At 43.1% G+C, this 13220-nt stretch overlaps 1 protein-coding gene across 2 annotated transcripts in view; it reads left to right on the forward strand.

Annotated features, from left to right (window-relative positions):
* The first annotated feature begins 4548 nt into the window (after nucleotides 1-4548).
* Nucleotides 4549-13220, forward strand: part of PTAR1 (protein prenyltransferase alpha subunit repeat containing 1) — a 36608-nt gene continuing 27936 nt past the window's right edge. For both annotated transcript variants that reach the window (XM_082074809.1, XM_082074810.1), the window contains exon 1: nucleotides 4549-4661. In XM_082074809.1, coding sequence (XP_081930935.1) covers nucleotides 4576-4661 — 86 coding nt within the window. In that variant the 5' untranslated portion in view covers nucleotides 4549-4575. The remainder of the gene's footprint in view (nucleotides 4662-13220) is intronic.

The following is a 13220-nucleotide window of genomic DNA, read 5'->3' on the forward strand; positions in this document are numbered from 1 at the left end:
AGTCCAAGCAGAACCTGACTCTGGCACTAAACCATGTCCCTAAGAACCTTGTCTAAATGCCTTTTAAAGCCCACCAGGGATGGTGACTCCACAACCTCCCTGGGCAGCCTGTTCCAGTGTTCTGTTACCCTCACTGAGAAGAAGTTTCTTCTCATACTCGAGTGGAACCTTGGTTTATTTTTGGATCTTGTGTATTTTCTGTGCCCCTCAACTGTTGTAACTTGTTACATCATTATGGACAAGTTCAATTGACTTCAATGCTATTGATTTAAATATCATATTTTGTGTAAAAACCCCTCACAGTTGGCACTAATCATCGTACACTTTGGGAGGCTGGAAACAAGTGCACGGGAAGATGGGCACATCAGTCTTGGTGATTTCCCATAGCCTAATATGATTTTTATTAATAAGCCACAAAGCATGGCCGACAGGAGGATAATTATACCCCCATCGTTGGTCTCTTCTCCTAAGTACCAAGTGATAGGACAAGAGGAAATGGATATTAGGAGAAAATTCCTCACATAAAGGGTTGTCAGGCATTGGAACAGGCTGCCCAGGGAGGTTGTGGATTCTCCTCTGGCACATTCAAAACCCGCCTGGACACATTCCTGTGTAACCTCATCTAGGTATTCCTGCTCCAGCAGGGGGATTGGATGAGATGATCTTTCGAGGTCCCTTCCAATCCCTGTGATTCTGTGATTACGTGTATTTTGCAAAGGTGGCTGTGAAGACATTAACAATTGTATTTCACACTTGGTGAACTGGATCTGAATTGAAAGATTCTAACCTTTTAGCCATTTATTAGGGAGCTCTTAAAGTAAGCGAAGTTTGTTATATCACTTCAGATAGCTACAAGGATATATTATTCTGTACTCATCACAGAAGAACTACCTTGATCAAATTGTTTCCAAGATTTTTGACACCTTCCCAGATGTCATAGGAATGGACTACCCAATAAAATTTATTTTCTTTGGACAGCATATATACAATTTTTAGATTATTTAATTATGGTATATTTTCTACAGTTTAATCTTATGCCCTACGTGAAATTTAACAAAAGAATATTTTCTGAAATAGTTTACTATAATTACCCCGAAATTACAGCATGTAACTATGCTTGGCTTACAACTCAGTAATCACTCTCAAAAGGTACTGTACACTATCATGTGCAATATTAATACCACCGCCTGCCTTATAAGCTTTTATAATGTGTGTAAGTACCCAAGGTATGCAATTTAAATACATTTTATTATGCTATTCAAATAGGAATAGTGATTTAATATTCAGTCCCCTTCAAAAGGCATGCATGAAGCCATACACAGTATATTGTCAGTTAATTGCTCTGTTCTAAATAACTTTTGCAGTTAGTATATCAGTAGTTTTGTAGCAATTTTCAGTACTTTCAGAACAGAATTTTGCATTGTTATGACTGATTTTCACTTGTACACAACACTAAAACAAAACAAACAAACAAACAAAAATTTAGACTTTTAATCCATCAAGTAATTTTGGCATGATTAATAACATCTTAAAGGTATTCCTTTTACGTCTAATTCACTAAAACCTCTTTACAGAATTCAAACTTCATATATAGCTGGAAATATTTATTCATTATGCTACTTGACTGAAGCTAAATTCACGGCTTTAAAGAAATCTGAAACAAACCTGTGCAGGGAACAAATTGCATGGGACAAAGTGAGAAGGCAGTGAGCCTGAAAAGGTATGCTGTCAACTACATAAAGCTGTCTTATTCCTTTTGAGGAAGGCAAATGGGCATAAATTAAAAATTCTTGGTTATGCTGAACAATCAAAGCTATTTTGAAAAAGTAATTTTTCAGCTAAAAATATCTTCCAATGCCCACCAGGATTTGTGATATCTTTCCTCATAAATGTATTTTTATATGACATCCAGAATACATTGGCTTTCTTCAATAATTTCAGACGCTGTGTAGCATAAAAGAGTGTCTGCACAGGCTATAAAGTGAATGAAGACCTGGGACAGCACAGCCATATAACCCAGCTACCTGAAACCAGTGCTATTTAGTCTGAATTCTTCCACTTCATATATGGGTTATTACAAACTCCCATATCTAATTAGTTTTCTAATTTGGAGTTTAACACACTGAACCTTCAAATAAATCTGTGAAGGCCCTGATTTGTGAAAGACTACAATCTTTTAATGTAACAATCTGTTTGAAGTGCCATATGACTTTACAGGCTCTTGCTTATATATATTAAAAAAAAAAAATAGAGTTGAAATCCAAACTAGAATTAAAGTATCATTCATTTCCTCAAGAAATGCAATAGAGTAGGCCAATTATTCAGTACCTTGAACATGGTATATAGACCTAACTCATACTATTGCATCTTATTTTCTATGGGTGTTCACTGCAGCAAAAAGAAATACTGAAAGGAAAAAAAAAACAACCACCCTATGTGAATTCAGTGCTTATGTAGTTACAGTAACAAACTATTTTCTCAGAACCCTAAAGAAGTTTTAGCAAGTACAGTACACTGGAGCCAACTGGAGCTGCTAACACAACATGTGCTGCATTATCTTTTGCTTCTTGTAAAGGCATTTAGTTCAGAATTCTGCAATTACAGTGTCTTGCCACCTCACTTCACTGCACTGAGAGATCCTCATATAGGCTATCAAGGTAAATCGGTCTTATAACAAAGTAGCCAGTCCACAGCCAGAAGGTAACATTATAACGGTGAAAAAAATAAAGTCACAATAATTGAGAATGCAGGAAATCCTGGATTCCATTTGCAGGGTAGATGGTCTACATAACCTCCAATCAGAGGTATAGGAGTCTAAACTTGCATTCATTGTAAGTGAGAATAAAAATAAAGCATGTGTATAGAAAAATATAGCAGCAAGGTTAAAGAGACATTCCTAAACACCTACAAATATTATTTCAGGGAATATATGGAAAATCATGTAAGAAAAGCATGAAGTTACCTTTCAGCAGTTGCCGCTGCAGAGGACTCCAACACATCATCTTCAGGTTTGAACACCAAGGTTTCACCAGTATTGGTCCTGTTTCACTTGGGATTCCTTGTAGACATCACCTCCATGTTTATATTTGTCATACCTAAACAAATATGACAAAATTTAACTAACAAAAAGGCAAGAGCCAACAAGAAACACATCTCTGCTTTAAGGTTAGTTTATTTATGAATCCAGCAAAAAAAGGCAATATCAGCGTGTGAGAACACAATCAATGTTTCTCTAAGGGATATCCACCTTCCTTCTTGTTCTTTGATACACATTCTTGACTGAGCCCTTCTTATCTCCAGACTCTTCCTCCTCCATTTTGTTAATTTTTTTTTTTTTTTTTTCCCCTGGAGAATATACAGTGGGTCTACTAGGCCACCTTGGTGGTGTGTGAAGGTAACAGTTAAGCAGATTATGATGATGATGACACTGCAAGCTTTCAAAAGATACAAACCAATTATGCATAGTTAATGCTTCGTAAAACAGCTTGTCTGGGAACAACACATTAATTTCTAAATGACAACCAAACACAGTAATTATGGTTCAGAATTATAATCGGCTGTTCACACTTAGCCTGCAGATAAGCGCACTCATCTCTTTTCAAAGTCATAGAATCACAGAATCCCCTTGGTTGGAAGACACCCTCAGGATCATCAAGTCCAACCATAACCTAACCTAACTCTGGCACTAAACCATGTCCCTAAGAACCTCATCTAAACAACTTCTAAACACCTCTAGGGATGGTAACTCCACCACTTCCCTGGGCAGCCTGTTGCAATGCCTGACAACCCTTTCCGTGAAGAATTTTTTTCCCTAATATCCGATCTAAACCTCCCCTGGTGCAACTTGAGGCCATTTCCTCTTGTCCTGGCATTTGCTACTTGGGAGAGAGACCAACACCTTCCATGTTACAACCTCCATTCAGGGGGTTGCAGATAGCAATAACTCGGAAGCTACACGTGTGTTTATCTTTAAAAGCTACGTGGCTTAACATCGAGCATGAATATTAAAATAATGAAGGTTTAAACTGCTAGTTTCGTATATAAATTGGCCATTGCTGCTGCTTTTCCTTGGTCACCTGTCAAACAAGGGAACAGCAGATGGAAGGTAAGTGCAATTTGCACTTACACCACAACGCAGGGGGTGCTTCCAAGGGTCCCGGAGGCTCCCCCGAGAGGCTCCCAGCCCTGCCCCGGCCTCTCAGAGCTACGGGGCGACATCCACAAACCGCGGCGGGCACACCCCAAAGGGGGGCTCGGCCCCGGCTGACCATGCGGAGCTGTGGGGCCGGTTGAGGGCCGACGGCTCCCCGGCCCGCCTCTCTTCAGAGCGAGAGCTGCCCCCGCCGGGAGAGCCCCTCCACTGGAGCAAACGGCCCAGGCCATTTTACAGCACCCTTCCCACGCCGCCCCCGGGAGCCTTTCTGAGGGAGGACGCATGGCCACTCGCAGGCGGGGCTGAGGCGGGCAGGAGACCGCGCCCGCCCCGCCGCCCGCGCGTTACCCGCGGCTCCCCGCGGGCCGCTGACCCGGAAGCGCTCTGCCCGCCCGGCGCGGTAGAGCCGGCCGCGGAGGAAGATGGCCGAGTCGCCGGAGGAGGTGGCGGTGCTGGTGCAGCGGGTAGTGAAGGACATTCGCAACGCCTTCCAGCGGAACCCGCACATGTGAGTGGGGCGGGCGCCGCGCCGGGGCGGGAGCGCTGTCCGCCCTTGGTCTCGGCCGGCAGCGACCCCGCGCCCTCGCCGTCGGATGAGCGGGTGTGGGGTGCGGGCGGGGACGCGGCGGCCTCCGCTGCGCAGCGGGGCCGGGGAGGGCCGAGTGCCCGGCCCAAGGTCACGCCGTGAGGGGGCCGCGGGGGCCAGCCCGGTTTTTCGCCCCGGCGCAGGTGCAGCTGGTGGTGAAGGGTGGTGAAGCCCCCGGCGGAGGGGCCTCAGCGCGGCGCCTCTCCGGGGAGAACCTGCCTGCGAGTCGGCACCGGGCGGCTGCCCGGACACCTGTGCTGCGCCAGGGCAGGTCGCTGATGCCGATTGTCTTTTGTGCTCTTCGGCTGCCTCCTCTTCTTCTGGGTAACGCCCCGTAGCTGCCCCGGGAGTTGGGGTGGCTGCTGGAGGCACTAGCGGGGCGCCGGCTGCACCCCTGCCTCCCGGAGCCGTGCTCGGCCGGCCTGCCAGCCACAACAGCCTCGGTAGTAAGAAGTACCTAGTTATAGAAACCGGCGAGGACTCTGGAATTTGGAAGTGATGAGTGGCTTTTCAAAGACTGGCTTTTAAATTAACTTTACTTGAATTTGAGGTCGGGCAGTGTTACACTCGTAATGCGGCCCAGGTGGGACTGACTTCTTCTCAGTGAGGGTGGCAGAGCACTGGAACAGGCTGCCCAGGGAGGTTGTGGGGTTTCCTTCTCTAGAGACATTCAAAACCTGCCTGAACACTTTCCTGTGTAACCTCATCTAGGTGTTCCTCTTCTGGCAGGGGGATTGGACTAGAAGATCTTTTGAGGTCCCTTCCAATCCCTGACATTCTGTGATTCTGTGACTTTGCGACCCCACTGAGGGCAGCAGGTCTGAGCGTGTCTTGGGCAGAGCATCAGTGGTGCTGGCAGCCAACCTCAGGACTGAAGCCTACCGAATGGCACCCTCGTACAAACAGCACTGTTTGATGAATGCCGCCTTCAAATCTGTAACTGTTAGTGCATATGCCAGTGCTTTTTCATTGTGGGCTGTTTCAAGGGAGACAAACAGGGTGACTGTGTAAATGGAAGCTACAATTATTGCTGTCTTGTGAGAATCAGGTTTATTTGACAATTTGGGGTCATATGTTCTGTGTTTTATTTTCAGTTCCACTGCTGACCAGCTCTGAGACCGTGATTTACATATCTTCTGTATTTCTTTCTTTCCCCAGCCTTTCTTATTTTAAGACACAAACTGTTTAGGAAAGCATCTTGCTATCTATTTGTGTAAATTCCATATTGGTTATGGCAAATGAGGTAGCACATAATGGATAACAACTTCATAACATAAGTACAGTGTATTTGTGTCAGTTGGAAACACTGCAGTCTCTGAGGTGGTGACCTGTTAATCTGTTCCTGAAAATGGTATGCTGAGTGGCTGTGTAGGAAAATTTCGTGGGCACTTAATTTGTCCCTTCACTTAAAAGAGAGAATTAGAATGAATACCCTCATGTTTCCTTAAAGGTAGTACGCAACTTGGGTGGGTGGCCAGGTTTTAAAATACAACATGTGGATGCTGTTTGAAAAAGAACTGCTTTTTTTCATGAAGCTTCATTTTTAGGTTCTGAGGCATAAGGTGCTGTAAACAGCCAGTATTTGTGAATGAATGTTCTGGTTCTTCTTAGTTCCTTCTTCTTCACCAGAATTGTTTATTGGTAGAAAACTTCAAGCTTGTGTTTTTGAAGAGTATGCTGCTGTTCCTGTTTTCTTTCGTAGATGCAATCTTAGAGATGAAAGTAGGCTACAAGAGTTGTGTGCTCTGAGACTGATGCACTGTGTCAGGCTTCGAGTGAAGAAGCACGGGCTACTGCTAATTTGCCCCCTAAAGTGGAAAATGCGGCAATTCTGTCTGCTAGATTTCTGAACTGCAGTGCATGAGAAGGGACCCTGCACAGCCAGTGTAGGCCCTTTGCTACAATACCTCTCTGCCTCTAGAGCACCAGGTTGAAACCATGCTGGCTAGATATTTTTGTGTATCTTGCAGACATCTTGTCTTCCTGCTGGTGGCCAAGGCAGTCCTAACCAGCTGCAGTCCCTGACAGATGTTATTCTCTTGAATGAGTAGCCTGTCATGTCACAGATCCACGTGTGATTTTTTTTTACATGGCATCTGCCAGGGTCCACTGAAAATAAAGGATCTGCCAGGTGCATGAAGTTCGTATTTACGTATGGGCTCATTTTAGGCAAGGCTGGAGTTGCAGCCATCTACTGTGTTTCCTGGTCCACTATCTGAATTGGGGTTAATGACACTGTTGTCCTGTATAAGCTTTTTGTTCTTTGCTGGCATGAAATGTGAGAAAAAGTGCAAGTGGTGGGTTAATGGTTGGACTCAATGATCTTGAGGGTCTCTTCCAAACAAAATGATTGTATGATTCTATCCCACACTCTTGTCCCTTACTTGTCTCTCTTCTAGCATTTGTTATCCCTTGTTTTGTTTGTTTGCTTGCTCCCTTTTCATCTGTCAGAATGGCTGTTTTGTTCTGGCAGGTTCACAGTTTTCTAGTTTTAAAGGGAATGTTGTCTATGGTCAGTACTAAAAAGCATGTAAAAATACATTTTTAAGCTAAGTAGAACGTTGGATTGTTGTTTCTTTCTTTCTTTCTTTTTTTTTTTTTTTTTTTTTTTGCTTTAAGTTGCAGTCATATAGTGCCTATTTTTAACCCGAGCTTATTTCTAACTAAATACAAAATTCTTTTTGCCTTGTCTTGCTGATGGGTGCATTTTGTTCTGTTGGATAACTCTGTCATCATGCTAGTTTTCGAATTTGTAAGGCTGTGAAATTTACTGGACCCAGCCCTACAAGCACAGGTCCTGGTAAAGTCATGTATGTGAGTTATCCCACTGGAACTGAACACAGGACCAGCAGTGAACAGATTGATGTATACTTTCTTTCTGAACTTTGCTGTTCTTTTGCACATGAAGTCAAACAGAAATAGACTTACTTGTCAAAAAAGTTAATGAATTTGATGGGCATAACTGGAGAGACGAACTCTTAGATGGTAGCCCAGCATTTGTATACAAAATCCAAGGATACTATTTATGGTTTTCCCATAATCATTTATGTCACTATAGCTCAGATAATTTTTTTCTCTCTCAAGTCATCACATTCTTAGTGTAGTAAAGATAGCATTCTTCATTTTGTTAGATTTGAAACTCTTGAATCAAAGTTCATCCTGGTGTGACTGCAAATTAAGCTGCAAGAGATTCAGAAAGAAACATACTTCCTTAAGTCTTTACAGTAGCCAAGTACAAAATTTGCCAGTGTTATTTTCATTAGATTGTTTAGTACTGTTGTGCAGCATTGATACTTCCAAACATAGCAATAGGCAGTAAAAATAATTTGCTTACAATACTTAGTGGCAGGGGTCATCAGTGCAGACCTTTGCTATTGCAGCAGAAGTTTCCAAATCAAGTGGAGATTAATGTGAGAGCAAACAAAAGCTAACTTCTAGAGAGTGAAGGTGTTGTAGCTTCTTTAGAAGCAAATACTGGCTAGAAGTACTTTGGATTTCAGTGATATATTATTGTTGGTTCATTTATGAAAGTTTTTGCTTGTACCACTAAGATAATGACTAATCGTAACATGTAAATTAATTTATTATTTGAAATTCTAAAAGCAAATTGTGTATATAATGCGGTGCATGATAAGGAAAAAAAAAATTCGACTCTTGGATTTAAGCTCCCTTGTCCCTGCCTTTCACATCCTGAAAATTCGTTAGCCATATAGTCATTTCATGAGACTTACTCTAGTGTAAAAATATACACCTTTCAAATGTCCATGCTCCAGATTGTTTTCCAATATTAAAATCTTTTTATAATAGCAGAAATATTCAACTGCTTAGGTTCAGTCTTTGTTGTCGGTAGGGTCATAGTTGTGTCATGTCCACTGATTGTACCACATTCAGGTCTCCCAGCAATTATTTAATATCCTCTGTCTAATTCTTTGCAGAGGGGTTGTCTTGTTTTAAGGATGATCTTCAAGAAAAAAATCAGACCGGGTCCCTTCACTTGGGCATATGTCATGGTTTAACCCCAGCTAGCAATCAAAACCACGATAGCTGCCTGCACACTCCCTGCCCCATATTCCCCCCACCAAGTAGGGGAGAGAATTGAAAGGGAAGGGAGAAACTTGTGGATTGAGAGAAAAACAGTTTAATAAATTAACAAAATAACACTAATATAGTACTGCTACTACAAATAATATATCTAAAATGAAAAGAAAATATAAAACAAGTGATACTCAATGCAATTCCTCACAAACTCCGTCTGTGCCAAGCAGCCAGTTCCAGGAAGAGAGCAGGCACCCTGGTCCTGAACAGCTGATCCTGAGGACAGAGAGAGAAAAGACCAAAAAGGCAGGAAGGCCCAGAGGCCTCTGCAAAATGGCAGAACAGTGAAAAGCTGAACTAAAGGAATTCCTGAACGGAACTCAGCCGGAATGGAGCAGAACTGGAATGACTCTCCCCAAATGGAAAACCCAACTCCCACTAAATATGAAGCACAATACTTCATGTCATGGAATATTCTCATTGGTCAGCCCGGATATCAGTCAAGGTCTGTCCCATCCATTGCCCCCTTCCGAGCTGCCTCGTGCCCCCAGACATAGAGAAAGACCTTGGCTCCCAGACAACAACTAAGATAACAGTAAGTTCTTACATTCTCTTCACTCCAACTCAAAACCACTGGAAAGTTACTTGAAGAAAAATATTAATTCTATCGCAGGGTGCTGTCTCATTATTCTCAAACTAAATCCAAAGAATTACTGTGCTAGCTACAAAAAATAAGAGTTTCTAACTGCATGAAGAAAATTAACTTGATTTCAGTTGAACCAACACAGTTACCTAAAGTTGAAGACCCGTCATGGTAGCACAGTAAGAAATGCCTCTTTCTCTAGCAGTACTGTGTTATTCTGATTTTGTGAAAGATGGTTTTGAAGTAGTTTGGCTAGAGTTTAATTTGGGGAGAGCCATTGAATTACTGGGTTTCTTGAAGCAGGTCCTGCAACAGCTTGTCAGTACTGTTCTGCCATGGCTGAGGTTTGCACTATGGACCAGGTCTGGATTGTGCAGCTCTGTGATTTCCTGGGTCTCGTCTTGCGTATCTTCTTCAATCTCAGCACAGGTTGCAGAAGCTCTGTAATGGCTGCAGACTTCGTGAAAATCCAACTAAATTCTTCCACTAAGTTCTGACTGCTTCTACAGTGTAATTTAGGAATGTGGACTAATGTGATATCCTGTAAATACAGAGACCATTCATGCAGTTTTTGGAACATGATTGTGGTGTTTGCTTCAAGGAAAATAAATGCATCAAATAACTCCTAAAATTCAAGGGACAATATCGGAAAACTGGAAAATCTAGGGAAAGAAATGAAATCTATTCATAGTAGACAGTGCTTCTGATAGTACAAAGTACTGACAAACAGCAGCTATCAGTTGGTGTCTCCTTCAGTATTGTGAGCAGCTTGCAGCTCTCACTTGACTAAAATGTAGGCATCTGCCATTCTGTAATGACTTTGGGCGATCCTGTCTTATGCACAGGCACATCTTCTGACACATGGCCAGGAACAGTTTGCACAAGGTGAATGGTACTTCAGTCACTTCATTTGACAAGCAGTAATTCACTGGTGCCTGCAGGTGAGCCCTGCTGCAGAAGGTTTCTTCAGGTACATGATGGAGCAGAGGCTGCAGGTGTTCACAGGCAGTGTCTCCTGGGCTGACAGACCTGCCCCATTACTTGCTCCTTCTGCAGATTTGAGGGGCATTCAGGAGTAGCCTGTTGGAAATAGATGGTAGTTGGCATGAAATTTTTTTGCTGTAAGATAGGTAGGTATCCCTCCTTAGATAAATCTGCCCTCTTGGTATATTTGCATTGTGAATTCTATTCCTTCTCAGTGACTGAATGCAAAATATAGCTTCTGAACCACACAGATCATAAAAAACAATACCAAGGTGCTAGAGGCAACATTTCTACCAAATGACAAGCTCTGGTTTGCATCTTGGAAAAAACTGAGTAGTTACCAGATAAACACTTTCATATATTGCACTGTATCTTGACAGATTTCATTATGCAGTGGTGCAGTCCTCTGCCAGTTCTGGCTAGCTGAGTGTGTTCTGGAGTTGGGGTGTTTCAGGCTGACTTCTCAGCTCTGTGCAAACCCTACCTGTCTGTCATTTTGGCGTGTTTAAAGCAGTATTTTGAAACTTAGCTCACCCGAGCCAGTCTTTTTGTATTTGGTAAGAAGTGAAGGTGTGTATGTATGTAACTTCTTTTTTTAATCTCCTTGCTGTTTACCTTTGGTGTACTGTTTGTAAGCAACAGCTGGTAAATTCTTGTGGTAATTTATGGAGTTAATGAGCAAAGCTGTGGGTGACTACATCTTCATTATCTGGCACACAGCTGGATAAACACACAATGCAGTGGGTGAGCAATTGGCTGATGGGCCAGGCTCACAGGGTTCTAGTAAATGGCATTATGTTGGGCTGGTGACCAGTCCCTAGTGGGGTTCTGCAGGGATCGGTCTTAGGGCCACCACTCTTCAATGTCTTTATAAATGATTTGGACACAGGATTTGAGGGAATACTAAGTAAGTTCACCAATGACACTAAATTGGGAGGAGCTGTTGATGCTCTTGAGGGCAGAGAGGCCCTGCAGAGGGATCTGGACAAACTGGAGAACTGGGCAATCACCAGCCACATAAGTTCAACAAGGACAAGTGCTGGATTTTGCACCTGGGACACGGCAACCCTGGCTGTACATACAGACTTGGGGATGAGATGCTGGAAAGCAGCTCTGTGGAGAGGGATCTGGGGGTTCTGGTTGATGGTAAGTTGAACATGATCCAACAGTGCCCTGGCAGCCAAGAGGGCCACCCGTGTCCTGGGTGCATCCAGCACAGCATTGCCAGCCGGGCAGGGAGGTGATTGTCCCGCTCTGCTCTGCACTGGTGCGGCCTCACCTGGAGCACTGTGTGCAGTTCTGGGCAACACAGGATAAAAAGGATATAAAGCTACTGGAGAGTGTCCAGAGAGGGCTATGAAGTTGGTGAAAGGTTTGGAGGGGAAGCTGTAGGAGGAGTGGTTATGAGTCACTTGGTTTGTTCAGCCTGGAGAAGAGGAGGCTGAGGGGAGACATCATCACGGCTACAGCTTCCTCACAAGGGGGGAAGAAAGGATAGGCCCCAAACTATTCTCTTTAGTGACCAATGACAGAACCTGAGGGAATGGCAGGACGATGTGCCAGGGGAGGTTTAGGTTGAACATGAGGAAAAAGTTCTTCACCCAGAGGGTGGTGGAGCACTGGAACAGGCTCCTCAGGGAGGTGTCACAGCCCCAAGCCTGACAGTGTTCAAGAAGAGACTCAACAACACCCTCAGACACATGGTATGAACTATGGGGTTGTCATATGCAGGGTCAGGAGTTTGACCTGATGATCCTTGTGGGTCCCTTCCAACTCAGGACATTCTGTGATTCTGTGATTCATTGCAGGTGGGAACCTGTATGTCGTTGTAAGCAAGGCCAAGCAAAATTTGGCCAAAGACCGTGTTTAACATTCATAAAAGAAAGGAGACAGCACTAAATACAGACTTTGGGCTATAAGGTACCATGTTGAAAGAAGCAGCCTGCATTCTCATTTTAGGTCTAATCTGACTAGCTTCCTGAAGAGCTTAACTTATGTTGAGTAGAGCAGCAGGGATGAGGATCTTGCGTTGATACCCATGTCTTGCAATTGAGTAGGAAAATGCTGATTTTCCTAATTTTGTTCTAAGATAACCAGGGATGGAGACAGTGTGTTTGGAGACAAAACCAAGTGATTTATTTGCAAATATCTTACCTTGAGTTACTTGTGCTCTTTTTGTCTTGTGATGCATGTTGTGATATATGGAAGATTAAATCTGCTTCTGAACAAGCAAATATGTTCTTAAACAAGCACATGGTGTCACTTTTGCTTCGGTTGGTAATAATCCAATGAGGACACAGAATTAAATTGGTACACTGAGATTGTCCAGTAACAAAATTAGCTTAAGATAATTGAGTTGATGTTGTGGGATTGACACTTGGAGTTATCTGTAGACTTCATCTTGGGAAAAATTGGAGAATTCACTTTTTATCTGAGAACACAATAGATTTTTTTTTTTTTCCTGCCTGAGATCTGAGGGTCTACCTCCTCATCAATAAAATTTTCCACCCAACAGGAGTTGGTTGAGAAATCATGCTTAAAGGAAAGTATAAAATAATGCTTTCTCTCCAAATGAGTATGAATGCTTGACAACCTGTGCTTGTTTGTAAGAAGCTGTTAAAGCTGCTCTTCCAAAATCCCCATGTGCTAAAGAAGGCTGAGGAAAAAGTAAAATATGGTGTAGCCCTTTGAAAATGAACAGCTGAGTTTCTTCTGCTTTGTTTGGTGATAGGAATTTTTGTGGCAATCACCTTTTTTTTTAAAGGCTTGATTGCTGTTTAATGAGACTCGCCTCTCTGTCTCAAATCTTCCCCGTTCTG

This window comes from Streptopelia decaocto, assembly GCF_964273445.1.
Source record: "Streptopelia decaocto genome assembly, chromosome: Z".
NCBI lineage: Eukaryota > Metazoa > Chordata > Aves > Columbiformes > Columbidae > Streptopelia > Streptopelia decaocto.